At 63.5% G+C, this 27,823-nt stretch overlaps 2 protein-coding genes across 12 annotated transcripts; one reads left to right on the top strand and one right to left on the bottom strand.

Moving 5' to 3' along the window:
• Positions 1 to 20: 20 nt before the first annotated feature.
• CELF6 (CUGBP Elav-like family member 6) lies at positions 21 to 17,434 on the top strand. 7 transcript variants are annotated; one of them, XM_054837176.1, is made up of 13 exons: positions 21 to 318; positions 4,328 to 4,410; positions 10,394 to 10,442; positions 11,939 to 12,067; positions 12,201 to 12,280; positions 12,789 to 12,932; positions 13,313 to 13,448; positions 13,526 to 13,675; positions 13,987 to 14,049; positions 14,933 to 15,013; positions 15,099 to 15,242; positions 15,938 to 16,092; positions 16,319 to 17,434. In XM_054837176.1, exons 1-12 carry the CDS (start codon positions 57 to 59, stop codon positions 16,063 to 16,065), a joined length of 1,449 nt encoding a protein of 482 aa, XP_054693151.1. In that variant the 5' UTR covers positions 21 to 56; the 3' UTR covers positions 16,066 to 16,092; positions 16,319 to 17,434. The 7 variants fall into 7 exon arrangements, with proteins under 7 accessions (XP_054693151.1, XP_054693149.1, XP_054693150.1 ...); XM_054837174.1 differs by having other exon boundaries at positions 11,942 to 12,067; positions 13,304 to 13,448; positions 16,319 to 17,432; XM_054837175.1 differs by having other exon boundaries at positions 13,304 to 13,448; positions 14,936 to 15,013; positions 16,319 to 17,432.
• Positions 17,435 to 19,337: 1,903 nt separating this feature from the next.
• On the bottom strand, positions 19,338 to 27,823 carry PARP6 (poly(ADP-ribose) polymerase family member 6). 5 transcript variants are annotated; one of them, XM_054837454.1, is made up of 22 exons: positions 27,696 to 27,819; positions 26,867 to 26,944; positions 26,606 to 26,700; positions 26,279 to 26,339; positions 26,072 to 26,162; positions 25,910 to 25,976; positions 23,866 to 24,015; positions 23,484 to 23,637; positions 23,010 to 23,063; positions 22,807 to 22,902; positions 22,625 to 22,717; positions 22,424 to 22,549; positions 22,258 to 22,323; positions 22,033 to 22,100; positions 21,745 to 21,793; positions 21,231 to 21,340; positions 21,044 to 21,116; positions 20,786 to 20,855; positions 20,340 to 20,419; positions 20,188 to 20,251; positions 19,942 to 20,026; positions 19,338 to 19,846 (listed from the first exon to the last, which is right to left on the bottom strand). In XM_054837454.1, the coding sequence occupies exons 1-22, from the start codon at positions 27,696 to 27,698 to the stop codon at positions 19,744 to 19,746; spliced, it is 1,836 nt and encodes a 611-aa protein (XP_054693429.1). In that variant the 5' UTR covers positions 27,699 to 27,819; the 3' UTR covers positions 19,338 to 19,743. The 5 variants fall into 5 exon arrangements, 4 of the variants coding, with proteins under 4 accessions (XP_054693429.1, XP_054693426.1, XP_054693427.1 ...); XM_054837451.1 differs by having other exon boundaries at positions 19,339 to 19,846; positions 21,231 to 21,343; positions 23,457 to 23,637; positions 27,696 to 27,823; XM_054837452.1 differs by having other exon boundaries at positions 19,339 to 19,846; positions 23,457 to 23,637; positions 27,696 to 27,823.

Raw genomic sequence — 27,823 nt, 5'->3', positions numbered from 1 at the left:
CGGGGCGGGGCGGCGGGCGCCTCCCGCAGCGGCGGCGGCGGCGGCGGAGCGGGGCCATGGCCGCGGCGGGCAGCGGCGTGGCGGCAGCGGCGGCGGCGGAGGCGGGGGCGGCGTTCAGCACCGCGAACAGCGGCCGGGTGAACGGGCTGAGCCGCCCGCCCGGCGCCATCGCCATGAAGGATCACGACGCCATCAAGCTCTTCGTGGGGCAGATCCCGCGTAACCTGGAGGAGAGCGACCTCAAGCCGCTCTTCGAGGAGTTCGGCCGCATCTACGAGCTCACCGTCCTCAAGGATCGCTTCACCGGCATGCACAAAGGTATGGGGGGGCTCCGCACCCGCCGGCGGGGCGCGAACAGGCGGGGCGTCCTGAGGTGGGACACCCTGAGGTGGGGCACCCAAGTATGGGGCATCCCTGAGGTGGTGAGGTACCCCTGAGGTTGGACACCCTGAGGTGGAGTGCTCTGAGGTAGTGGTACCCCTGAGGTGGGGCACCCAAGTATGGGGCACCTCTGAGGTGGCGAGGTACCCCGGAGATGAGGTACCCCTGAGGTGGGACACCCTGAGGTGGGGCACCCAAGTATGGGGCACCCCTGAGGTGGTGAGGTACCCCTGAGGTTGGACACCCTGAGGTGGAGTGCTCTGAGGTAGTGGTACCCCTGAGGTGGGGCACCCAAGTATGGGGCACCTCTGAGGTGGCGAGGTACCCCGGAGATGAGGTACCCCTGAGGTGGGACACCCTGAGGTGGGGCACCCAAGTATGGGGCACCCCTGAGGTGGTGAGGTACCCCTGAGGTTGGACACCCTGAGGTGGAGTGCTCTGAGGTAGTGGTACCCCTGAGGTGGGGCACCCAAGTATGGGGCACCTCTGAGGTGGCGAGGTACCCCGGAGATGAGGTACCCCTGAGGTGGGACACCCTGAGGTGGGGCACCCAAGTATGGGGCACCCCTGAGGTGGTGAGGTACCCCTGAGGTGGGGCACCCTGAGGTGGAGCGCCCTCAGGTAGTGGTACTCCTGAGGTGGGACACCCTGAGGTGGGGCACCCAAGTATGGGGCACCCCTGAGGTGAGGCACCCCAGAGATGAAGTACCCCTGAGGTGGGACACCCTGAGGTGGGGCACCCAAGTATGGGGCACCCCTGAGGTAGGGAGATACCCCTGAGGTGGGACATCCCTGATCTGGAGGTACCCATGAAGTAGGGCACCCTAGTATGGAGCACCCCTGAGGTGGGGGCACCCCTGAGATGGAGTTACCCCTGAGATGGGATACCCTGAGGTGGGGCACCCAAATGTGGGGCACCTCTGAGTTGAGATACCCCTGAGGTGGAGATACCCTTAATCTGGAGATAGCCCATACTGGGACACCCCTGAGGTGGGGATACCCCTGATGTGAAGGTACCCCTGAGCTGGGGGCACCCTTGAGGTGGGACACTCTGGTACAGGGTACCCCTGAGGTGGAGGTACCCTGGTATGGGACACCCCAATATGGGGCACCCCTGAGGTGGAGGCACCCCAGTATGGGTCACCCTGGGATGGGTCACACTGGTATGAGGCACCTCTGATGTGGGGGCACCTCGTTATGGGGCATCCTGGTATGGAGCACCCCTGAAGTGGGGTACACCTGAGATGGGCTACATCTAAGGTGGGGCACCCCTAAGATTGGGGTACCCCTGAGGCGGAGGTACTGGTTGAAGATGGACATACCCCTGGGATGGAGACACCCACCTGAGGTGGGGGCACCAACCTGGGGTTGGGAGCTGCTGTCTGGCTTGGGAGCACCCCAGCAGTGTTTAGGGCACCCGCTTGGCTTGGGGGCACCCATCTGGCATCGGGGCATCCACATGAGTTTTGAGCACCCCTGGAGTTGGAGCACCCCTGGAATGGAGGCACCCACCTGGGTGGGATACAGGCACCCACTGCGGATGGGGGCACCCATCTCCCTGCTCCCTGCCTGCGCTGTGCCCCAGGCCTCTGTGATCCGGCAAGACCGGGGTCGCTGCTGGCCTGGTTGGCATTCCGGCGCAGGGCGCAGAGCACCCAGCACCCCAAGCAGTGTTGCACCAAGGGGCACACACGTGCACCGCCCAGGTCTTTACGGAACCCCCCCCAGTGAGCTGGGGGTCCGTGGTGCTGGAGAAAGGTCAAGGCACCCCGGGGGTCACCCGGGCAGGATCTTGCGCTCTTCTGTGTGCTGTCACCAAACCCCTGTGCCACGGGCAGCGCCCGCGTCGCTGGGTCTTTCTGGGAAGCCGAAACTTGGTGCTTGCGGATGTCGCCATGTCGGTGCCCTTTGGCTGTGGGGTGCCGCCCGGACTCCTTCGTTCAGAGCACCACGGCTTTCGAAATGTCTCCACGCGCCTCCGAAGCTGCTTGCGTGCCCCGAACAATGGGATTCGCACCTTGCCGGGCCCCCTCGGCGCTTCCTCCAGCGCAGGCTTCAACTGCTGCGGCCCAGACGCGTGATTTCATTGCGGACGCTCCTCTAATTTGAACAGCATCCTTCCTCCCGGTGACCCTCCGGAGCGGGATCGCTCCGGCTCCAGACCTCCAAACGTCTCTGGAACGCCGAGGCACCATCCACATTGTTGCCTGCAGGGGAAAAGGGGGAAAAAAAGGGGGGGAAAAAGAGCAGAGAGGAGGAAGCCAACTTGATTACGGATGGTAAACACTGGAAATGGCACCGAGACTGACGCGAGCCGCTGTGCTGACCTCCCCTTTCCACCCGCAGCGGGATAATATTTAACCGAGGGAGATCTCTCCTTGCTCCCCGCGAGGGCAGATGTCCCCAACACCCCGAGGCGGGTGAGGGACCCCATCCCTCGGCGTCCCCCCGCCCCGCTGCCGCGCTCCCTCTCCTCCCAGGCACGCTGATTGTACTTATTAAGAGTTATTAATACTTAATCAGCTGGCGGATTTAATTGTGCCAATATTAAAAATGCATCAATGTCAATTTTATTCATTAAATATTTACTTTGTTGAAGGGAAACTGTTTTGCTGCTGTTTTAATATCACTTTCAGACGCTTTTGGATGTGACCCCAGCAAATTGGGGGGGGAGCCCTCGGGGAGGGAGCGATGCGGCGGCGGCACGGGGACCCGGGATGCTCCCGCGGGAATGGGAGAGACGGAAGGGAGAGGACCGGACCCCGTCCCCGGGGCTCGCTCGTCGTAGCCAGCTCCAGGCGAGCGAGCAGCTCGGCAGCGTGAGTCAGCGTGGGAAAACCTCGCCCCAGGCGTATTCCCGATTCCCGAAGCACCGCGATGTCGGAGGAGCCGGAGAGCCTTCGCCACATGAGTCCCATCCCGAGGAGGATGCTTCGGGTCGGGAGAAACATGGCGGCAAGCTGGAATACGTGGCCTCGACGCCTGGCGATCCGCTTCCTGGAGGGCTTCGGCTTTCCCCGGAGCCTGGGGCCGGAGCGCCATTGCCCGTGCGCTGCCAGACTCACTGCCTGCTTTTGCCTTGCTCCTTCCTTCATCCCGCTGCTCCATCTCTTTTGTGTCACGATCTCCCACCCTGTTCTGGGGCTGAGTTCTGGCCCTGCTGGTGGCTGTGCCCAGCTGGGTGCCAGGGTGCTGGGTGCCAGGGTACCAGGATGCCAGGGTGCTGGGTGCCAGGATGGCAGGGTGCCAGGGTGCTGGGTGCCAGGGTGTCACGGTGCTGGATGCCAGGATAGCGGGGTGCCAGGATGCTGGATGTCAGAGTGCCAGGGTGCAGGGGTGCTGGGTGCCAGGGTGCTGGTGTACTGGTTGTCAGGGTGCCAGGGTCTTGGATGCTAGGGTGCTGAGGTGCCAGACTGCTGGGTACCAGGGTGCTGGATATCAGAGTGCCAGGGTGCTGGATGTCCGGGTACCAGGGTGCTGGGTGCTAGGATGCTGGGTGCCAGGATGCCAGGGTGCCATGGTGCTGGATCTCAGAGTGTCGGGGTGCTGGGGTGCTGGATGCCACGGTGCCAGGGTACCAGATGCCAGGGTGCCAGGGTGTTGAGTGCCAGGGTACCGGGGTGCCGGGGTGCCATGGTGCTGGACGTCAGAATGCCAGGGTGCTGGATGTTCGGGTGCCAGGGTACCAGGGTGCCAGGATGTCAGGGTGCTGGTGTGCTGGATGTCAGGGTGCCGGGGTGCTGGATGGCAGAATGCCGGGGTGCCAGGGTGCTGGATGCCAGGGTGGCAGGGTTTTGAGTGCCAGGGTACCAGGGTGCTGGGGTTCTGGGTGCCAGGGTGCCGAGACACCCCAACTCCGTATTAGCCGCGCTGCCGTCTCTCCGTGTGCCCGGGGCTTTGCAGTAATGCCGGGCCGGACACTGACCCCATCTCCCCGTCTCCGCAGGCTGTGCCTTCCTCACCTACTGCGCCCGCGACTCGGCCCTGAAGGCGCAGAGCGCCCTGCACGAGCAGAAGACGCTGCCGGGGGTAAGTGACACCGGGGGAGGCGGGGGGGGGTCAGGGTGAGCTGGTGGGGGGACACACGGTGACACCTACCCCGGGCGCGGGCACAGAAGCCGCTCCAGTGGCCGCAAACCGAGGCATTGATTTTTCCTGCTGCCCGCGTGCTGTTGTGCTTTCTGTGGGCTCCGACCTCCCGAGCTTAACAAAGTGAAAATAAATATTTAATTATTCGCCTAAATAAAAATCAATAGGGCCGCCGGTTGGCTGGGGAAAGCGCCGGGGCCCGTGAATATCAATCCCTGCCTTGGGCGCGCAGAGCTGGTGGAGGGGGACGAGGTTCGCGGGGACGCGGCTTCCTGAGCCGCGCTCTCGCCGGTGGTGCTGTGCATCAGTAGGTTTAAGAGTTAACAGCCCGCTTTGGCAGCCTGAAGGAGGTGCGGGGGTCAGGCCTGGCGTGCAAGGCACGGGCTTGCCTGTATCCCCTTCTCATCACACGCACACGTGTGTACACGTGCGTGTGCAAGGTGTACGACTGCTGTAGCTGCTCACTTCTAACCCTGCACCCCGGCACGGGGCGAGCGGGTGTGTGTGTGAGCACACGCTTGTATGCAGGTGTGCAGGCACGCAGTGGTGCGTGGGTGTGTAGGTGTGCATCCACCTGGGTGCACAGCTGCGTCTGTGTGTGCTCACAGCTCCGCGTGCTCACCTGTCTGTGCCTAAGAACACGCCCCTGTGCTTGTGCACACCCCCCGTAGCTGTGCACACCCCTTTGTGCTTGTGCGTACACCCCTGCGTGCCTGTGCACAGCCCCCTGTGCACACCCCTCTATGCTTGTGCTTACAAGCGTGTGCCTGTGCAAACCCCTGTGAGCTTGTACACCCTCCCCTGTGCCTGTGCACACCCCTCTGTGCTTGTGCACACCCGCGTGTGCTTGTATACAGACCCCTGTGTGCCTGTGCACAGTCCTGTGTGCCTCAGCACACCCCTCTCTGCTTGTGCACACCCGCGTGTGCTTGTACACCCCCCCCGTACCTGTGCGCACCCCCTGTAGCTGTGCGCCCCCCCATAGCTGTGCACACCCCTCCGTGCTTGTGCACAGCCCCCGTGCCTGTGCTCACACCCGCTCCCCCGGGTCCCCCCTACCCCGGCCAGGCCCCGCCCCCAGCCCGGCGCGGGGGCGTGTCCAGGCGGCGGAGGGGGCGTGTCCCCATCGCAAGCCCCTCCCCTCGGCTCGGCTCGGCCCGGCTCGGCTCGGCCCGGCTCGGCGGGGCTGCGGCCGCCCCTCCTCCTGCCCCGCCTCCCGCGCGCCGCTGCGCGAGCCGAGCCGAGCCGAATCGGGCCGGGCCGAGCCGAACCGCCTCGGGTGGAGCCGGGTCGGGCCGGCCCGAGCCGAGCCGAGCCAAGCCGGGCCGGGCCGGGCCGGGCCATGCAGCTGCCGCAGGTGCCGGCGCCCGGGCCGCGGCCGCCCGTGCTGTGGGTGCCCGCCGGGTCCAAGATCCTCTGCATCGAGGTAGGGCCCCGCCTTTGTCTGCCGCCGGCTCGGCTCGGCTCGGCTCGGCTCGGAGCCTCTGCGTGTGCTGGGGCATCGGCACCCGCGGGGTGCTTCGGAGTGTGTGTGTGGGGGGGGGGTGTTACCCTGCGGGGGGGTCTGCACCCCTGGGTGCTGTTTGCATGCGGGAATGGGGGGCAGGGTGATGGGGAGGGGGGTGTAGCTGCTCCCAGGGATGGGGCGGGGTGCTGGCAGGGGGGTGGCGGTGAGCAGGGGGTATTTGCACGCAGGGGTGTTGTGTGCGCGTGCCTGGGGTGGTGAGGTGGGTGTAGCTGCACCCAGGGGTGCGGATGGGGATGGGGGGGTGTTGGTGAGCTGGGGGTATTCGCACGCAGGGGTGTTGTGTGTGAGTGGGGGTGTTGGTGAGGAGAGGGTGTACCTGCACCCAGGGATGGGGTGTGTGAGTGGGGGTGTTGGTGAGGAGAGGGTGTACCTGCACCCAGGGATGGGGTGTGTGAGTGGGGGTGTGGGTGAGGAGGGTGTACCTGCACCTAGGGATGGGGTGTGTGAGTGGGGGTGTGGGTGAGGAGGGGTGTACCTGCACCCAGGGACGGGGCGCGTGTGTTGGCAGGGCGGTTGTTGGTGACGAGGGTGTATTTGCACGCGGGGCTGGGGGTTGCGAGTGTGTGTCTGTTGACGAGGAGGGTGTACCTGCACCCAGGGATGGTGTGTGGCGGTGGGGGTGGCGGTGAGCGGGGTGTATTTGCAGGCAGGGATGGAGCGTGTGCGTGCCTGTGGAGGTGAAGAGGGTGTATCTGCACCCACGGGCGGGTTTGTGTGTTTGTGTGTTGCCTGGAGGGTGTATTTTTTTTTCCACCCTGGATTCGTGTGTGGGTGTTGGTGTTTGTGTGGCTGCAGGTGTGCAAGGGGATGCGCTCGGAGGGGTGTTGCACCCGCCCATGGTGCAAGGGTGAGCGTGTGTGTTGGCAGGGGTTTTGCCCCAGGGTATGCACAAGTGGGTGTTGGTGGGGAGCAGTTGTGGGTGTGCAAGAGTGTCGGGGGCTCTGCGTGTGTGTAAGCAGGTGCTAAGGGTGTCTGTGCGCCCAGCGATTGTGCGCACGGTGATGGGGTGTGGGTGTACGTGGGCCTGGGGTGTGGCAGCGGTGGGTGTGTAAGCGTGTGCACATGTGTGTGCACGCACACTGGGTGTAAGCAGGGAGCAGAGGGTGCGTGGGTGCATATGGGTGTTGCGCGGGCTCCCACGTTGTGGGTCCCCAGTTGGGGTGGGGGGGTGGCTGGCCGGGTGTGCGCGGGTCTCAGGTGTGTGTGGGTGGTGGGGGGGATGGGGTGTGGGTGCTGCTGGGGGTGTCCGTGTGTCCGCAGAGGGCTGTCGGGGGTCCCACTGCGGGTCCCACAGCCGGGAAACTGAAGCAAGGGGGGGTGTTGTGTCCCTGCCTGGCACGGGCGGTGGTGCCGGCTGTGCACCCTGGGGGGTGTTTCTGTGGTTGCGCAGGGTCCCCAGCTGCGGGGAGGGTGCTGTGGGTGTCGTGTGGGTGTGCGGCCGTGGGTGGGTGGGTGCTCATGAGGACTCCGGGCTCAGGTTGTGCGGATGTAGGGGTGTTGGGTGCGGGTGTACACGAGGCTGGGTCGGGGCGGGTGCGCGGCTGCACGTGGGCGTGCAGTCACGCTAGGATGGATGTACGGTTGTGCGTGGGGCTGCGTGGGTACAGGCGCACGGCTGTGTAGGTGTACGGTTGTGCCGGGGGGGGGTGCTGAGGCGAGCGTGCGGCTGTGCGTGGGCGGATGTGCACGGGGGATGCTGTGTGCGGCTCTGTGCTTGTGCATAGGGGTGTGCGGGAGCGGGAGGGCGGCTGTAGGGGATGCGTGGTTGTGCGGGGGGGGGGGGGCGCTAGGATGGTCGTGTGCCTGTGCAGGGTTGTGCGGTGGTGTGACTGTCCCCAGGCCAGCTGTGTCCCCTTGCTGTGAGTTCACCCGCAGGGCTCTGGCGGGGTGTTCCCATGATGGGTGGCCGCCTGTACCCAAGCGCCTGTCTCCCCGTACCGGGTGTTGGCTGCCTGGGGACCCCTGGGGTGATGCGGGCACCAGGCTCCCGTGGGCGCCCACCGCTCCAATGTCACCCGGCGCCTCTGTCTCGGCTCATTCGGATGCACGGCAGCCTGCCGGATGCCTCCGCCTGTTGGGTGCGAGGAGGAGGAGGGTGACAGCGAGGAAGGAGTGAGGTCCAGAAGTGACCCTGTCCCACATGGCAGGTCTCCCGGCTGTGACTCACCGTGGGCTGGCTCTCCCCGGTGCCCAATCCGTTGGGGGGCTCTGAATTTGGGTAGAGGACAGTCCCCGAGCGGTCAGGAGGTGTTTTAGCAACCGGCGGTGACCCCCTGGGGCTGTAGCACACGGGTGGTTTGGCCATGGGGTGCCGTAGCTGGGACTCTGTGGGGTGACGGTGACTGGTGGGTGCTGGGACACCCCAGACAGGGTCTCCTGTGACTTTGGGGGGGTGTGAGGATGGGGGGGAGATGAGGGGGAGTTGGGGGACGGATGGGTGGATGTGTGGGTGCTACGGGGGTGGAAAGGTGGGTGGTAGGGAGATGGGGGATGGCTGGGTGTTGGGGGATGGCTGGGTGTTATGGGGATGGGTGTTGAGGGATGGATGGGTGAATCTTGGGGGGAGATGGGTGTATGGGTGATTGTGTGGGTGTCAGGGATGGGTGGATGGATGAGTGTTGGGAGGTGGACGGATGGGTGTGAGGAGCGGGGGAAGATGGCTGGCTGGTTGTTTGGGTGTCGGGGGATGGATGGAGGGCTGTTGGGCAGCGGTGGGTGACTGGGCGACAGCGTGGGCGCGGGGGCACGGTGCTGCGGGGACAGACGGACAGGTGGGCGCAGGGGGACGTCTGGGTGCCACAGGAGCCGGTGCAGGGCCGGAGGGGGGCACTGACCACCCCAGGGTGGGCACCGGTTGACGCCGGGGGTGCCAAAACCCCCCTTCAGGGGTGTCCGCAGGCCAGGGCGGTTTCTCCCCGGCGCGGTGCGGCAGCCCTGGGGTAGGTTAGCCGGTCCCCGAGGCCTGACATTTATAAACATCAGCCGCTCCCGGAGAATCAATACAGTTTAATAACCGGCGAGCGGAGACGGGAGACACATCAAAATGACACTCTGCGGCTCCGTAAATGTTATTCTAAATCATACTCGCCGGGTTTATTACATTAAGCATACAGCAGCGGGCACGGGAAATTTATTCCATCAAAGGCCATTGCGCTGGTAAACTGGTGGGTCGGTGGAGGGGGGGCAGTGTGTGTGTCCCCCCCCTCCAAAAAAAAAAAAAAAAAATGGGGTTCCTTCCTCCTGGGCATGGCAGGGTTATGGGGGTGTTGGTCCCGTGGGTCTCTGTGCTGTCACAGCCTCCGGGGTTTGGGGTGAGCCGGATCCTGCCCCGGTGCAGGGGTTGGGGTGGATGTCACCCCGGTGACACGATGGGTGACGCGAGGGCAGCCAGGTGGCCCTGTGTCGTGTGTCGCCCCCCCCCCCCCCGCCGCGGGCTCCTGGGGGCTCGGTCCCCTCCCTGGAGCATCCCCGGCTCCGCGCTGACATTTCTCCCCGCGTTTCCCTGGAGACGAGGCGGTTGCTGTGGAAACCTCCCTTCCTCTTCTTCCTTAACCACCCTCTTCCTCAGCCGGGGTTGGGGGGCGGGGGGGGGGGGGGGGTTGGCACTGTCCCCACTCAGCCCCTAAATTTGGGGACCCCCCTCCAGGGGTGCGCAAGTGGAACCTCCGAGGTGGGGGTACGGACCCGCGTGGGCGCGACAGAGGCACGCGTGTGCGCGGCTGTCCCTGTGCGCGCCGGGGCTGTGTTCGTGTGCGCCGCACACCCGCCCCGTCATGCGTGACATCCCGCCGTTGCCGTGACGACCCCATCGAGCACATGGCTTGGGCTCCGCAGCATCGCGGGGGAAGCACGCTTGTTGCCGTGGAAACGGCCGTAATTGTAGCATTTTTCGGCTAAAAGAGGGGAAAAAGGAGGGGGAGAGAGGAGGAGAAATGGCACCGCGGGGCAGCGGGCCAGGGACGTGCGCGCCGGCCCGGCACGTCCTGCCGCACGCGCGTGTCACGCTCGCGGGTACGCACGGCGGCGACGCGCGGCAGGAGGCCGAAATTTGGTGAGAATCGGGCAAAGGAGAGCCCGATCGGTGCTGCCCGAGGGGCCGGGGGCGGCCGGGTGCCGCCGCCTCTGCAGTCCTTTGCAGTCGAGGAAAGCGGGCAGGCGGCCAAAGCTGGCACCGGCGGCCCGGCGGGCGCCTGCGGCACCGGGTACCCGTCCCCGGGGCTGTAGCGTCGCCTTCCCGCCCGCGGCACCCCAGGTTCAGCGTGGCCGTGAGCCGCGGCTCTGTTCTTGCAGTTCCCTGCTCCAGGCTGGGGCCAAATCCCGCCATTCCCCATGGAAAAGGGTTCGGAGAGGGCACGGCACCGCCACTGACCGCCCGCTCCCGCTTGTGTCTTACAGATGAACCGCCCCATCCAGGTGAAGCCGGCCGACAGCGAGGGCCGAGGAGGTAGGTCCCCCCACTTTCCCCGGCTGCCCTGCGTGGGCAGGGGGGGCGCAGAGCCATTTTGGGGGGGGGGGCGGTGACGGAGGACAGGGTGACGTCGCGGGGGCTGCCGCGGCGAGGTTTGTTTGCGGAGAAACCCGCGAAAGGAGCTGCCGTTGCCGGTGGCATCCAAACCCGGAGCGCAGAGCAAACGCGATCTCGGTTCTCCCTTGCCCGGCGAACTGTGTGGGGGGGGGGAACATCCTGATGTCATGCCAAGAACATCCTGATGTCATACCGTGAGCATCCTGACGTCATGCTGGGCAGAGCGCCAGCCAGCCGCTCTCTGACAGCGTCTTCGTCTATGAAACAACCTAATTACCTGCCCGGAGCTGCCTGTGGGGACCCCGGCAGAGTCGGGGTGCAGAAGTCATTTGCACATAACCCGAGCCCCTCTCGAACAGAAACTGCCATCCTACCCCAAATTCTTCGCGGGCGTTTGCAGCTCACAGGGCTGCGGCGTTTTCCAGGCCGAGTCGCTAATTTGGGCAAAATTACAGGAATTGGATGGAAACCCGCCCCCTCCCCGACGTTCCCGGTGCCACGAGCAAACGCTGGGTGCGTGTGTAGGCACGCTCGGACACGCGGGATGCTTGCGGCCGGGGTAGATTATCCCCCTATTCAAAACACGGCATTACACACGACGCGACGTCCCGGAGGGACCCAGCAAATAAATTACCCGCTTAGTGAGCGTAATTGGTGAAGGATTAAAAACTGATGGGCGAGCTCGGGCACCCAGCTCCGGCCCCCTCACCCAGGAGGCGACGCTCGGCCGCCGAACCCGTTCCCCCCTGCCCGCCTTCGCCGGGAGATGGTTTATGTTTAACTAGACAACGCACGAGCCCTATTCCCTTAACTAATTTTCCCGGTACCTTAACGGACAGAGCATTAATCGTCTCCTGCCATTATTTATTTATTTCCCCGGCAACGCTCTTGACAGGGCACCTTATTTTCTTTGTCAAATGCCATTAGCGCGCGGCGGGAGCGCGCGGCCGCGCAAGACAGATGCTGGTAATAATCATGAAATTCTCATTATTTACTCTCCCTTCTCTCGTGTTTGGGTTATTTATGTCCCCCGGGCACGGCTGGAGGCTGCGGGTTATTCTGCGAGTCAATCATACGAAGGCAATCGCCGCTGGTTTTGCGGGTTCTCTTTGTTTCCCAGCCGCATCCCGCATATCGGTGCCGAGGAAACCGGCTCCGGTCCTTGAAGCGAGAGCCGGCTCTTCCTGGCTTCACCCCTCAGCAATTTCCCTGCAGGAGAGGTTTTCCCGCTCCGAGCGTTTTGTAGGATGGAGGTGATAAACCCCGCATCTTCGCCGCCGGATCGGCATCGCCCTCTCCCCAGGCTCCGGTGTTACCCGGCTCTTTCCCCTCCGCCCGCCGTTTGCAAACCGGGGATGAGGGAACAGGACGGTGAGTGACGTCCCGCTCTCCGACGGGTTTGGTTTTCTTTTTAGAAGACAGGAAGCTCTTCGTGGGCATGCTGGGGAAGCAGCAGAGCGAGGACGACGTCCGGCGCCTCTTTGAGCCCTTCGGTCAGATCGAGGAGTGCACCATCCTCCGAGGGCCCGACGGAGCCAGCAAAGGTGGGCTTTGGGGAGCCGGGCGAGCACCCCGTGCGGCGCCGGGACCCACAGAGGGTGGGAGCTGCCGGCCGGGCAGCGCCGATTCCCGCAGTGGCCGAATCCAACCTCTCCCGTGTCCTCTCTCTGCCCTTAGGTTGTGCCTTTGTGAAATACGGCAGCCACGCCGAGGCGCAGGCTGCCATCAACAGCCTGCACGGCAGCCAAACCATGCCGGTAAGCGCCAGGCTCTCGCCTCGCCCCGTTCGACCCCATGCTGCCTGCGTAATCCAATCACCGGCTAATTTGATCCTCTATCTAATTGGATCAAAATCCCATGGACCGGCAATTTGTTGGCTGGATCACCCCGAAGTTCATCCCTGCCTGGGCGCTGAGCCCCGGGGGTGGGTACATGGGGCTAATTCCCTCCACGCTGGAGAAAGGGGCTGTTTAATTAATGCCGAAGGTCAAAATTGTGAACGAGATTGGGGGGGGGGGGGGGAAGGGAAACAGAGGTCAGGGAGCTGCCGCCGGGGAGAAAAGCGGGCTATAATTAAACCTCGCATCGATCGCTGGTTGCTGCTGCCAAGCCGGGCAGCCTCCCCAGGGCTGAGGATGCTGCGGCCGCTGCGAGCCGACGAGGCCCTCCTCGACGCGGAGAGACATTTTTTGGGGGGTGGGGTGGGGCGGGGGAGGCACAGCTGGGACCCCACCATTAACCCCATCTTGCCCCTCCTCGTCTCAGGGCGCCTCGTCCAGCCTGGTGGTGAAGTTTGCGGACACGGATAAGGAGAGGACCCTGCGGCGGATGCATCAGATGGCGGGGCAGCTGGGCATCTTCAACCCCATGACCATCCAGTTCGGCGCCTACGGGGCCTATACGCAAGCGGTAGGAGCTGGCGCCCGCCCGGACCTGGGGGTTTTTGGGGAGCCCTGCTGTTCTGGGGGGTCGGTTTTGCCCGTGAGGGGTTGTACCGGGGGATGTGGACGCCCATCAGGGTTGGTGATCCCTATTTGGGGAGACAACAGAGGGCTTCACGCCCCCCCAGGTGAGGGTGGCACGGCGCAGCGGTCCCATACCTCACCTTTTTTAGCGTCACCTAGACCTCCTCAGTCCCCGGGTCCGGCAGCGGGCGGCATTTATCCTTCCGAGCCCCCGTGCGCGGGTGCAAAGCGGGGGGATGCTAATTTATCCTCTCCTGTTCCCCCCTTTCTCTCTGCCTCTCGCTTTCCCCTTTTTCCCCCCTTTCTTTCCTTAAGATCATGCAGCAGCAGGCGGCCCTGATGGCGGCCGCGCAGGGGACCTGCCTGAACCCCATGGCCGCCATCGCCGCCGCCCAGATGCAGCAAATGGCCGCCTTCAACGTCAGCGGGCTGGTGGCCGCCCCCCTAACCCCCTCTTCAGGTACAACCCCCTCCCGCTCTGTTTGTCCCCCGTCCTGCTTGACATCCTGTCGGCGCTGACGCCTCCGTCCCCGCCAGGTACGAGCACCCCTCCCGGCATCAGCACGGCGCCCGTGCCCAGCATCGCCACGCCGATCGGGGTGAACGGCTTCAGCCCGCTGCCGCCGCAGACCAACGGACAACCTGCCTCGGAGACCATCTACACCAACGGCATCCACCCCTACCCAGGTAACCCTCCTCGCAGCCTGTCGGGGGGAGCGCTCCGCCGCCTTCCCCCGGGGCTGCCGACGTGCGCTCGGCTCAGGCGCGGGCTCCCGGGGACGCTCCAGCCGGGATGAACCAGCCGCGCAACCGATCCCCACCGAAATCCCTCCCGCCTTTGCGAGCGCGGCGATGCTCTCGGCTCCTACGAAATGGCAGGGAGCAGCTCCGCCGCGCCGCGCCGGTGCTCGGCCGAGAGCCCTCTCCCGCGGGAGCCGCTCCTCCCTGGGTTTCTCTTGCTTATTCTCTCTTCCTTCTCCTTTCTTTTCTCTTCCCAGCTCAAAGCCCCACGGTGGCAGATCCCCTCCAGCAAGCCTACGCAGGCATGCAGCACTATGCAGGTCTCAAACTTTGCTTTGCACTTCTTCCCTCTCTCCCCTCTTTGCTCCTCAACCTTATTTTTTTTTTGGGGGGGGGGGGGGGGTGGGGGTGGGGTGGGGTGTGAACGTCACCTTGGGGTCGAACCGCAGGATTGGGGCAGCGTGCTTGGGCACAGATTAATGCGACGAGCAGGAGCTCCGGGGCAGCGATGGGGGTGACGCTGATGCAGAGCGTCGTCCCCTCGTCCTCAACAACACGGGTGCGCTCCCGGCACGGCCCTCCGTGCAAATTTTGGATGGAGGAAAATGAGTTTTAATGCCCACTGGGCTGAGATAACTCCGTGAGGGAGAGCTGGCGAGGTTTGGGCGGTGGTGGAAAGTCAGCTCCGTGCTGGATTCTGCCGACGTGCCAGCCCACTGGTCCAGACGGCCGTGGAGGCACCACGACATCAAAAATCCTCGGATGTTTGTCGCGCGGCCGAATCCGATGGCCAGGGAGATGGGACGCGGAGAGAAGGGAGTCAAAGCGTCCTGTGGAAGTACGTCGAGCCTGGCAGTCATTTAGTTAGGGAGCACTAACAGCGATTTTCAGATTTTCAACAGAAAATCAACTTTTGGACCCCCAATTGTTGGGTTTTTTTCAACTAAAAGTGCCGGCTTTCCTCACCCTTGAGGCCGTATTGCTGCTGCCACCGGCATCCCTCCTGGGAGAGCCAGTCCTGCGTCCCTGGCGTGCCGGGAGGCCGTGCCCGTACCGGCAGGGGCGGGAAAGCCAAGAGCCAGCAGCGCCGGGGCAGGAGAGGCACCTCCGTAGAGGGTGACAGCGGGGGACGTTCCTGTCCCCAGCCCTTCCTGGGGCTGCGGCGGGCGCCGGGGGTCTCAGCTCCGCGTTTCTCTCTTCCAGCAGCATATCCCACCGCCTACGCGCCCATCAGCCAAGCCTTTCCCCAGCAAGCGCCCATCATCCCGCAGCAGCAGCGAGAAGGTGAGGGGTTGTGGGGGGCACCCCCCACCCTGGGGTGACCCCCGCCTCGCGGCTGACTTGCCACTGTCCTTTGTGTGTCACCCAGGTCCCGAAGGCTGTAACCTGTTTATTTATCACCTGCCCCAGGAGTTCGGGGACGCGGAGCTCACGCAGATGTTCTTGCCTTTCGGCAATGTCATCTCTGCCAAAGTCTTTGTGGACCGTGCCACCAACCAGAGTAAATGCTTTGGTAAGTCCCGCTGTGTGGCTCTCCCCGACGTCCCGGCTCGGGGTTCCGGCTCTCCCCGACGTCCCGGCTCAGGCAGCACCGATGGGTGACCGAAGCTGCAAGGTGGCTGTCCATCCTGGGGCCAACAGACGTCACCTTCGTGTCCCCAGAGACCGTGGACAGAAGGACGTGCCGCGCCGCTGTCCCCTCTTACGCCGTCCCCCGTGTCCTCAGCCCGGTGCACGTGCTCACGCCGGGGAGGGGTGGTCACCGCTTGGCCCTGCCACGTCTGCTGAGTGCCACCGCTGCCACCAGCGCGCTCTGGCCTGCAGGCCTGTCACCACAGCGTCCCTGCGTCACCTTGGCGACCCCGCAAATCCTGTCACCCCGGTGTCCCCACAGACCCTGTCACCCCGGTGTCCCCACACATCCCATCACCTTCGTGTCCCCAGAGACCATTCCAGTGTCCCTGTGGACCCTCTTACCCCAGTGTCCCCACGGACCTTGGTGTCCCCAAAGCCGCCCGTCACCAAGTGCCCCGCAACCCGAGGCTGCGCCGTTCCCCCCCCCTTCTCCCAGCCCCCCAACCTGGGGCTCCACCTGAGGCCGCCCGAAGGAGCGTCCCGCGGGATTTCCACGCCTCGATTGAAGTAAAGCGGCGACCCGTGATGTTCACGGTGACAAAACCCTCTGCCACCCCCCTCCCTCGCCCCCAGGTTTCGTCAGTTTTGACAATCCGACGAGCGCTCAGGCAGCCATTCAGGCCATGAACGGCTTCCAGATCGGCATGAAGAGGCTAAAAGTCCAGCTAAAGCGGCCGAAAGATGCCAACAGACCCTACTGACCCCTGCTCACCTGGCCCTGCGGAGAGGTACGGGGCGGGGGGAATTAGGGGGGGCCGGCCCTGCTGCACCCCCCCGCCACGCCCCACAGCGTCGCGGGTGCCGTGTTTGCTCCAAAAATTCCCTGGGGCGCGCGCGGGGCGCTCTGTGCCCAGGATTGCCTGCGTGTGGGGTTCGAATTTGGGATTGGGTCCCTCTCTCCGGCCTTCCCCCCCGCTCCGGACTCAGGCTAACGACCCCTTCGCTATTTTGCAGGTCGGGCGTCCCGCGGTGTCTGACGACTTTCCCCTTCCCCAAGTGCAGTATCCAAACCCGTAACTCTCTTTCTTTGCAACGCATCCCGGAGGAAGAAGAGGAGGAAGAAGAAGAGGAAGCGATGGAGAAAATGGCGAAGAAGAGAACCATTCTGGTCGTAGCTTTTCTTTTTCGATTATTTTTTTTTTTTTTTTCCCAAGCCGGTCTTGTTTGTTACTTAACGGGAACGAGAGAGTGAGGAAGAAAAGGAAGGAGGAGAGCGACGCGGCCCCGGGGCTGAGATTCGCTGCCGGCCGTTCGCCGGGACTCACCGAATCCCTCGCCGTGAGAAAGGACGATGGCCCGGGGCAGCCGGGATACGATCTACCTTTGTGTTTGTGGGGGTTTTTTGGGGGTTTTTTTGGTTTGTTTTTTTTTTTTTAAAAGCACTCATTTGCTGCTACCGATTTCCCAGGAGAAACGAGGAAAAGAGGCTCCAAACGGATTCTTAAACCAAAGCCGGTGGGATGGGACCAGCCTCGGGCGCTTTCACCTGGAGGATGCTTGTTTGGAAAAGAAAAAAAAGAAAAAAAAAAAAAAAAAAGAAAAACGGCAAGATTTTCTTTTTCCCCATGTTGGGAAAGGGAAAAAAAAAAGAATGGATCAAAGGATGTTGGACTTATAGAAGATATATATAAATAAGTATATATATATATATATCCCATGGAGCGGGGCGGCGGGACACGCGCTTCCCCCTGCTCGTCACTGGCACAGGGACATAGGATTACTTGTTTCAGAGTCATATCATTCCTTAGAGTTTAGGGACCAAAGGACTATTGCTTTTTTTAAATATATCTATAAATAAATTAATTTAAAAAAAAAAAAAAAACCAACACAACAAAACACACACACAGAAAAAAAAAAACAACAAAACAAACCGGGAAAGAAGAAGAAGAAGAAGGAAAAAAAAAAAAAAGAGCAAACAGAAATTGAAAAAGGTTGAGAAAAAAAAAAACAAACCTCGGGCGTTCAGAGCTGCGAGCGTTAACTAGAGGGCTCGGTTTTGGGGGGCCGATTCGCGGGGCTTAAGGGCTCGGTTTCAGGGGGGCCGATTCGTGGCTGGGGATGGGGGGGATGCGGAAGTGGGGGGGGATATTTTGGGGGGGGGGGGGCTGCAGTGGCTCCCCCAGCCCCGCAGCCCAGGTGGGGGAGTCAAGCTGGTCGAAAGGGCCCCTCGGTCGCCCCCGGGAGAGGGCGAAACGATGCGGTTCTTTGCGTTTTCGGTTGGTTTTGGGGGGTTTTTTGGGTTTTGGTTTTTTTTTTTTTTCAGCCAAAAAAAAAAAAACAAAAAGAAAAAAAAAAAGAAAAATGTGAGGTTTCGGCAGAAACGAAGCGAAGCGAAATAAACTTATTTTGTCAAAATCGTCACCTTGGTTGGTTTTTTGGAGCAATCGCTGCCGCCTCCCACCACCCAAATTCCCCCCGAGAAGACAACGCCGGGGACCCCTTTTTGACCAGCTCGACTCCGGCCGGGCTGAAGCATCCCCCGGGAAATTTGGTGAAGCCGGGAGAGGAGCGTGGGCCTCTTTTTATTTACTTTTTTCCCAGGAATTACCATTTTCCGGAGGGGACCCTGTGGTTTCACCGTTCTTTCCGAGTGATGGTGGAGCTTCTGGAGGACGTTGGTGTGTCCCGGGGGATGTCCCTTCGCGGCCGGAGCCAGAGATGAGCGACTGCGGTGATTGTGCGAAAGTGGCTTGATTTATTTTTTATTTAAAGGGAGGAAAAAAAAAAACCCACCCCAAACCCCACAAATTTAAGCAAAAAAAAAAAAAAAAGGGGGATGGCGAGGGGACGGCCGCCTGCCCGATGTGCGTCCCCCCTGCCTCGGGGTGGCCTTTGGGGACATCGAGCAGCCGGTGCGGGACGAGCGGCGGCGGACAGATGATGTCGGGGTCCCTCCGTCACCCTGCAAGGGCAGGGGACCTGACACCGAGAGCGCACCCACCGGCGTGACGAGCCTGTCGGGTCTCAGCCGGTGACTGTAACCTCAACCAGGGTATTTTATTTTTTAAATCGATTCTTAACTTTCTTTATAAATCCTGGTTGAAAACACCCCTCCACGTCTCCGGCGCGGTGGCGAAGGGCTGGTTCGGGGTATTTATTTTTATTATTTTAAATCCCTTGGACCCTTGAACCCGCGGCGAGGGACCCCCGTGTCCCCGGGGGACTGGCCGGTGTCTCCGGGCGGCTTCGGGCTGATGCCGCAGGAGCTGCCGTCTCTCAAGGGCTGATGTTTTACCGCCACGGCCTCGCGCTGCTGTGACCGACCCGCGGAGCCCCGAGGACCGTGGAGGGGGTTCGTCACCTCCCGGGGGTCCCCGCTCTGAGCCCCGGCAGCCTCCGTGGCTTCTCCCATGGGTTGGGGTTTGGGCGTAGCGGGACACAGCCGCGCTGGCGCCGGCTCTGTATCCGTGCGGTTATTGGGATCGGCTCGGGCTGAAATAAAGCGCAGGCCCCCGGAGATTTCCTTCTCGTTTCGCGCGGCAGTCTCTGCCGCGGCACCGGTCCCTGAGGCACAATCCCTTCTCTGGGGTGCGGGTCCCGCTCCGTGGCGTGATCCCTTTGCCACGGTGGGATGGTGGTGTGATTCCCTCCCCACAGCCCCATCCATTCCCTGCCACCTCTTACCTGTGATCCCCTCCTTTCCCTGTGATCCCGTCCCTTCCCCGCGATCCCGTCCTTTCCCCGTGTTCCGATTCCTTCCCCGTGATCCTGTTCCTTCCCCTCAATCCCATCCTTTCCCCATGCTCCCATCCCTTCTCTGCGATCCCATCCCTTCCCCGTGATCCTGTTCCTTCCCCTCAATCCCATCCTTTCCCCATGCTCCCATCCCTTCTCTGCGATCCCATCCCTTCCCCGCAATCCCATCCTTTCCCTATCCTCCGATCCCTTCCCCTCGATCCCATCCCTTCCCCATGCTCCGATCCCTTCCCCTCGATCCCATCCCTTCCCCACACCCCCAGGCTGTTTAAATCCTTTAACCAAACCGACACAAATTCCTTTTCTCTTTTTTTTTTTTTTTCCCCCTGTGATTTTTGGGTTGGTTTTTTTTTTTTGTTCGGTTTTTTTTGCTTCGGTTTCTCGTCATCGATAAAAACGCCGTCGCTGCCAACGCCAGGAGGGGCGGCCAACGGCCACGCCAGCCCCCACAGCTCCTTCTCCGCGCTGCCACGGGGTCGGGGACACGGGACAGGGAGGGGACAAAGGACCGCTAAACCCGCCTGGTGCTCACTTGACGCCTATGTACAGGGTGGAGCCGCCAGCGTCGGCCCCCGTCTCTGCCCTGCCTGGGAGGCTCAAAACCCGCTCGTCCTTCCCCGGCCTCGCCCGGGGTCTTCGCTCGGTGCCCGGGGGGATCCCGGGGGGGTCCCCGCCGCCGCCGCTCAGTTTGTGTACACCTGAGTCCCGATCACACGCATGATCTCCTTCTGGATTTTGGGGTCCTGAGTATTGATATTGGCATCTCCCACTTGGCCGTCTTCATACCTGGAAGGGGAAAGGGGGGGGGGTAAAGGGGTGTCCCAGGGGTGCCCCAGGGTGTCCCGTGGGTGCCGGCGAGGTGGGCGCAGCCCGGGACTCACACAAAGAAGAAGCGGGTGCAGACGTGGTCCGAGACGGGGCAGACCCAGATGTTGCCGTGCTTCTGCAGGTCCTTGGAGGTGATGACTGCCGGGGGAAGGGGCTGTCGGATGGGGGACGGGGGACAGGTCCCCGCCGGGTGCAGCCCGTGGTGGGCACCCTCCCTCCCTCCCTCCTTTCTCTGCCCACCGGGTGAGCCAGGTGCTGCCCGGCCGCCCCTCTCCATCCCGCCCCGCGTGTCCCCGCACCTTCGCACAGCGCGATGCAGTTCAGGTTGCGGCTCTGGAGGAAGCGGGACTGGATGGAACGGGTCTACAGGGAGAACAAACAGCGTTACCGCCCCGGCCGGGCTCGGCTCGCCCCGGCCCCCAGCACCCGTGGGTGCGGTGTCCCCTGTCACCTGGGGGATGGTGTTCATCCGGTTGTACCTCTGCACCAGCTCATCCTTCGAAGGCATCCGGTGCTGCCCTTTCCCCATCCCTGCGGAGAAGCCAGGCAGTGGCCGTCACTCCCGGGTAGGGAGCACCCCCGGGGTGACGCGAGGACACATGCCACAGACGGGGACGGCCACTCTGGGTGCTCCCGCCCTGCGACCGAACCCTGGGAACCCCCCCAAAAGTGGGCGTAGCAGCTTTTGGAGCCTAGAAAACGTTGGGTTTTAATTCCCTGGCGCATCGGAAAGCCCCGACCTGGCTGGGATGAGGCTGGTGCGGGTGGGAAGGACGCGGGATGCCGCCCGCTCCCACGCGGCTCCTCCGGCCGGCACGATGCCGAGCGTCCCCGGGCCCATGCAGGGAGCGGGGATGGGAGTGCAGGCAGGACTGGGCAGCACAGGCAGCCTCTTACCTGAGTATCCAAAGGAAATACTGGAGATGGGGCTCAGATAGATGCCCTTGCCATAGGCTGCTCCATGCAGCTTGCAGGAAAACACCAGGGTGAGCGATGGCGGGGTCACCCCGACGGCTTGGGCACGGTGGCGGAGGCAGCCCGGCCTCCACAGGCAGCGCATCTCCAGCTGCCTGCATCCCTCCCTGCCTGCCTGCCTGCCTGCCCCGGGATGGGGGCGGAGGTGGGGGGGTGGTGTCAGGCGCAGGGGAGCGTTACCTGCAGTTTGGTGTAGGAAGCGTTGACCAGCCCGTTGCGGAGGATGGAATGCCAGTTCTCAATGTGAGAGCCGCTGGAAAACGTCAGCCCCGCGTCAGCTCCACGGCACCCTGTCCCACGGTACCTCGGCCCATGGCGCCCGCTCAGGGGGCTCCCGCCGCCCCCCCCCGGCCCCCTGGCAACTCACTGGAAAGCAAAGGTGCTGCCGTAGAGTTTCTTGGCCGTGCGGAACCGGGCTTCTTTGGCCGGGGGGCTGCTGAGCAGGAGGAACTGGTGGGAGGTGTGCATGAACTTCAGCTGCTACCAGGGGAAAGGGAAGAGCAAAGACGGCGCCGGCAGGGAGAGAGGACAGACAGACAGAGATCATGCGCGGCAGCCCGGCCCGGTGCCTGTCCCAGCCCTGCTTTGGCCGTCCCGAGCTTGCCAGGAGGGCCCGTGGCATCCCCCGTCTCTTGTCCGTCAAATATCCTCCGCCCTACATCCCATCCGCTGCCTCCCGCGTCTCCCCGGCTGCAGCCCCCGTCCCAACAGCTGCATCCGCCGCCCCAGACCCTCGTATCGCCCACCCCGCGTCCTCGCATCCCCCATCCCACAGCCCGCACCCCAAACCCGATGTCCTGCACCCCGTATCCCACATCCCACGTTCCATACCCTCCATCCCGCATCCCGCACCCCACCTGGAGCCCGGCCAGGCCCCTTACCCTGCTGAGAGGCAGTTTGACGATGTGGGATCGGTTGCTGGAGATTATCCTTGGGAAGAGGAAGAGGAGGAGGAAGGTCAGACAGGGTGGTCCCACGCTCCCCTGGGAATGAGGCCGAGCCACACCAGAACCCGCCCCGAGGCCGGTGGACGGTCACAAACCCCCAGGAGAAAGGGACCGCGAGAGGCCGAGGGGCTCGTGCCGGCGATTCCCAGCTGCCCCCCACCCCATCCCCTGTCCCGGGGGACGTGGGGCAGCGGGACGGGGTCACAGCACCTTCAGCCTTACCACTGCAGGAGGGGATGGGCCAGGGGGTCCAGCTTGTCCATCTGCTTCTTGATCTCCAGGTAGGACCCCTGGCAGAGGTGAGAGAGGGTGCGGGTGGGTCCCCCGACACCCCCCCAGCCGTGGGTGGATGGAGATCGGCACCGAAATGCCCCCCCCCGGTGAAGGATCCCGCACCGGGGGGGTCTCACATGGGGCCAAGGGTGGGGTGGGGCCAAGCCAGCGTACCTGGGTCATCTCCCGGATGGACATCACACTGTCCAGGGCCTTCTGCAGCCGCTCGTAGTTCTTCTTCTGCGCGTGGGGCAGGAGAGAGGTCCTCAGAGGGGTCCTCAGAACTCTCCCCAGCCCCATCACCCCCGGCATGGGGGAGCGTTGCCCCCTCGGCACTTACTTTGGGGTTGAAGGCAAGTGTTTTGGGGTCGTTGGGGTCCACCACGGAAGGATAAGGCTCGAAGATGATGCTCTTGCGAGGGGACTCCAGGGCAGCGCGGCACATGGCCACCAGCAGGTCCACCACCTTGGGGACAGAGCGCGGGGTGAAGGGACGGCACCCCGAGATGACGGCACGGTCACCCACCGCGTGCGCTCCTACCTCGGCGCCCGTGGCCACCTCCTCCGCCGCGCCGGACATGACGCCCAGGGTGTAGAAGGAGAAGACGCAGAGCTCCCGGGTGCACACCGCCGGCTGCGGAGGGGACAGGAGACATGGGGACCGTCAGGGACGATGACACGGGGTGACAGCCTGTGCCCGCCCAATCCCCGTCGTCACCGCACCTTGAGCATGGAGCCGTTCTGGAAGACGTGCTGCTCGTCGCACACCACGCAGTACTCATTGAGCGTCGGGATCCGCTGCTCCGCGTACTTCATGATCTGAGGGAGAGGACGGTGGGAGTCACCACCCTCCCCGCCGCGGCCACGGCGCTCGGGAGGATGCTCCGGGCAGCGGGACGGGGCTGAGCGGGATGCAGGACGCTCACCTGGACGAGGAAGCCGTACTCCAGCGTAGGGACGTTCTTGCAGTGGCCGCCGACCTGCGACGGAGCCGGAGCAGAGCCAGCTGCGTTATCCCCTTTCCCCCACGCACCCCCCCCTCCGCGCGGCACCGGCAGCCCCGAACACCCCCCTCTGCCGCAGCGGGACCCCCGACATGCCAACGCCCCTTCCGAGGACGCAGCCACAGCGGGGACGTGGCACCAAGACGGGGGGGTAAAACCCCATAGGACCCCACAGCCGGCGTCCCAGCTTGCCCACCAGCACCCATGGGTGCTGGGGACAAGGCGCAGGGGATAAAACCCCGCAGGGGCTCCCTTCTACCCAAAGGGGTCCCACCACTCCCCAACAAGCCATCCGACCCCGCGACAGCTCCCGGGAATCCAGGAAGGGAAAGGAGAGGAAAGCAAACCCCGAGGCGGGGAGGCACCCACCAGGATGTTGAAGGGGGCGACACCTGCCTGGGTGCTGGCGGGGGGGTAGCCAAAAACCTCCACCTTGGGGTTCTTCACCGTGCAGGAGACGGAGCGGTTCATCAGGCGGTTGACGCGAGCCTCGGGGATGCCCAGTTTGCCCTTCAGCACCGAATCTTGGATGACGGGGAAGCTGGGAGACCTGCGGGCACAGAATCCCGCTGAGCTCCCCGGTTTGTCACCGTCCCCTACTCCTCCGTCACCCAGCACCAAATTCACCCTTCGGCTGGTTTTTGGGAGAAACCTCCATCTCTTGAGGCTCTGGTAGGGAGGGGCGAGTGGGGAAACTGAGCCACAGCGCCAGGTCCCCAGCCACCCAGGGTGAGGGGACAGAGGGTTGGTTCCCTTGGGGACACCGTCAGGGTCTTACTTGGGGATGGGGGAGAAGATGCTGAGGCCAGCACGAAACTTCTTGATGGTGCCACTCGTCTTGAACCAACTGTGCCGCTTCTCCTGCTGGGTCTTCAGGAAATCGTTGCTGAGATGTTTCCATTGCTGCGATGTGAACATGCCCAGGATCCTGGAAGAGAGGTGCCATGGGTACCCAGACCCTGGAGGTAGGAGAGAAAGTCTTGCGAAAGGAAGACCTTCCCTCGGTCGAGGAGGATCGGGTTAGAGAACATCTAGGCAATCTCGACATCCACAAATCCATGGGTCATGACAGGATGCACCCACAAGTGCTCAGGGAGCTGGCAGATGTTATTGCCAGGCCGCTCTCCGTCATCTTTGAAAGGTCATGGAGGACAGGAGAGGTGCCTGAGGATGGGAGGAAAGCCAATGTCTGGTCTTCAAAAAGGGCGGGAAGGAGGACCCGGGAAACTACAGGGCAGTCAGCCTCACCTCCATCCCTGGAAAGGTGGTGGAACAGCTCATGCTGGGGGTTATCAATAAGCACGTGGAGGAGAAGGTTATTGGGAGTGGTCAACATGGATTCCCCAAGGGGAAATCATGCCTGACCAATGCGATAGCCTTCTATGATGGCATGACCGGCTGGGTGGATGAAGGGACAGCAGTGGATGTTGTCTACCCTGACTTCAGCAAGGCTTTTGACCCTGTCTCTCATAATGTCCTCGTTAGCAAGCTTAGGAGGTGTGGGTTGGATGAGTGGACAGTGAGGTGGGTTGAGAACTGGCTGAACAGCAGAGCTCAGAGGGTTGTGCTCAGCCACGCAGAGTCTAGTTGGAGGCCCATAGCTAGTGGTGTGCCCCAAGGGTCAGTGCTTGGTCCGGTCTTGTTCAACATATTCATCAGTGACCTGGACAGGGGACAGAGTGCACCCTCAGCAAATTCGCTGACAATACCAAACTGGGAGGAGTGGCTGACACACCAGAAGGCTGCGCTGCCATTCAGCCGAGATCTGGACAGGCTGGAGAGTTGGGCGGGGAGGAACCACGTGAAGTTCAACAAGGGCAAGCGTAGGGTCCTGCGCCCAGGGAAGAACAACCCCAGGCACCAGCACAGGTCAGGGGGTTGACCTGCTGGGAAGCAGCACTGTGGAGAAGGACCTGGGAGTCCTGGTGGACAACAAGTTATCTATGAGCCAGCAATGTGCCCTCGTGGCCAAGACCACCAACGGTGTCCTGGGGTGCATGAAGAAGAGCATGGCCAGCAGGTCGAGGGAGGTTCTCCTCCCCCTCTGCTCTGCCCTGGTGAGGCCACATCTGGAGTTCTGTGTCCAGTTCTGGGCTCCCCAGTTCAAGACAGACTGGGAACTACTGGAGAGAGTCCAGCGGAGGGCTGCGAGGCTGATGAGGGGACTGGAGCATCTCTCAAATGAGGAAAGGCTGAGAGAGCTGGGGCTGTTTAATCTGGAGAAGACTGAGAGGGGATCTGATCAATGCTTATCAATATCTAAAGGGTGGATGTCTAGAGGAAGGGGCCAGACTCTTCTCAGTGGTGCCCAGTGACAGGACAAGGGGCAATGGGCACAAACTGGAACACAGGAAGTTCCATCTCAACATGAGGAAAAACTCCTTCACTTTGGGGGTGACCGAGCCCTGGGACAGGCTGCCCAGAGAGGTTGTGGAGTCTCCTTCTCTGGAGAGATTCCAAACCCACCTGGACACCATCCTGTGTGACCTGCTTTGGGTGATCCTGCTCTAGCAGGGGGTTGGACTAGGTGATCTCCAGAGGTCCCTTCCAACCCCGACCAGTCTGTGTATCTATGGGTGCTTGAGCGGGGTGCTGGCACCCATGGGTGCTTCAGTGCCTGCTGAGCCCTGTCCATGGGGTGGTCCATGCCACCCAGCTCCTCCTCTTCACCACCCAAAGCCGGCGTTGAGCCCATCATGGGGCTGTGTGGCAGATAAAAGGTGGTGCCATGGGGACATGGCCCGTTTTGGGGCAAAATGATGACACCGTTGGGATCCACCCTCCCCGCCCCCCTTGGGTGCCGGTTGTGTTTCGGCTCTTACTTCTTCAGCTGCAGACCCAGCCCGAAGCCCTCCTTGTTGGACGGCTGGAAAACCTCGATGGACGGTTCTGCGGGGACAGAGAGGAGGACAAGCTGTCGGTGCCACCGCGGTGCCGGTCCCAAGGGCACACGGGGACACTGTGTCCTGCCTGTCCCCACTCACCGGGGCCATCGAGGTACTGGGAGAGGGAGAAGCGCAGGCGCAGGACGATGGGCTCCGTCCGCAGCACCTTCCACGCCGTCGCCACCTCCTCCTGCCGAGGGAGAGCCGCGATTCGGCACGGCCGCGGGGAAACTCGGGGTCCCCCGCGGGTGCGTGTCCCCCCCCTTCCCCGTGCCAGCGCCGGTGGGGGGCACCCCAGGGACTCACATCGAGGAAGCTGATGTTCACGTGGAGGTCGATGTCCACGTCGTCGATGGTCCCGTACTCCCTGTGAAGACACGCGGGGCCACAGAGGGGGGGACGGGGTGACGCTGGCACCGTGCCGGATCTCCTGCCCGGTGCCCACCATGCCGGGGCGTGGGCAGGCTTGTGGGGCGGTGACGGGCACGTGTGGCTCCACGTGTATCAAGTGTGCGCACCCACCCCCCCCCCCCCGAGAGCGGGGTGTCACCGGGACAGCAAGCGGGTTGTGGATGGGTGTCTGGGGACGGCACGGCGGGGTGCCCGGGGACGGCGGGCAACGCGCGCACCCACCTGACGGCCACGGCATTCTCGCTGTAGATCTCCTTCACGGCCTCGATGTCGGCGTCCAGCTGCGGGTGACGGTACAGGTCGGCGGCGCAGGTCCCCTGCGGCACAGCACCCCGTGGCACCGTCAGACCCGTGGCCCCCCCGCAGCCCCGTGCTCAGGACTGGGTGCAGGTTGGGGGTCCCTGAGGCCCCCCCTGTGGCACCCATGGGACCTGGCACCCATGGGACACGGCACCCGTAGGACCTGTCACCCATGGCGCTTACCTGGACGCCGTAGAGGAACTCCTCGGACTCATTGTCCCCGTCGGAGTCATCGTCCGTCCAGTACTGGCCCTTGAGGTCCTGGGGGGGCAGAGAGTTGGGGGGCGGTGGATTAGGGGGGGAGGGCAGAAGGTTGGGGTGCAGCGGGGATGGGGGGGGTGGAGGGAGAGGGTTGGGGGGGAGCAGTTTGGGGTGCAGTGGGTTGGGGGGGCAGGTTGTCGGGAGTGTTTTGGGGGGAATGATTTGAGGGGAGCACTTTGGGGAGCAGTGGGGTGGGGAGGAGGTTGGGTGCAGCGGGACGGGGGGAGCAGATTGGGGGGGTCAGGATGGGGGGAGCAGGTTGGGGTGCAGCGGGTTGGGGCAGCAGGATGGGGGGAGCTGTTTGGGGGACAGCGGGATGGGGCAGCAGGATGGAGGAGCAGTTTGGGGGTGCGGCAGGACGGGGGGGTGGCAGAAGGGGGGGCAGCGGGGTAGGAGACCAGTTTGGGGGGCAGCGGGTTGAGGGGAATGAGATGGGGGGGCAGCGTTTCGGGGGGGAATCGGGTTGGGGAGCAGCCCCTTGGGGGAAATGGGGGACGGGGGGTGGGCACAGCGGGTGGGGGCCGCGCACGGAGCCGCCGGGGGGGCCCCGGCCGATCGCGAACCCCGTCAGGCCCCGTCCCCCTCCCGTGCCGGGGACGCGGGGGGACCGGGCCACCCCCCTGCCCTCCCAGGCCCAGGCCCGCCGCTCCCCGCCCCCCCCCCCCGCCCGGCCCCGGGCCCCGCTCCCTCCGCCGGGCCGTGAGGGGGTGTCCCGCTGCCCCCCCGTGTGCCCCCCTCGGCCCCCCCTCACCATCTCAGCGCGGCCCGGCCGGGCCTGCCACCGCCTCCATGCTGCCGGGCGGGCGGGCGGCCATCGGGCCTTGACGTCAGGCCCTACCGCGGGCCCCGGCGCCACCGCCGTCACCCGGCAACGCCGCC

Source organism: Grus americana, chromosome 10 (genome assembly GCF_028858705.1).
Source record: "Grus americana isolate bGruAme1 chromosome 10, bGruAme1.mat, whole genome shotgun sequence".
Classification (NCBI taxonomy): domain Eukaryota; kingdom Metazoa; phylum Chordata; class Aves; order Gruiformes; family Gruidae; genus Grus; species Grus americana.
The sequence above is the reverse complement of the archived record's forward strand: the minus strand, read 5'-3'. Positions and strand labels throughout refer to the sequence as shown.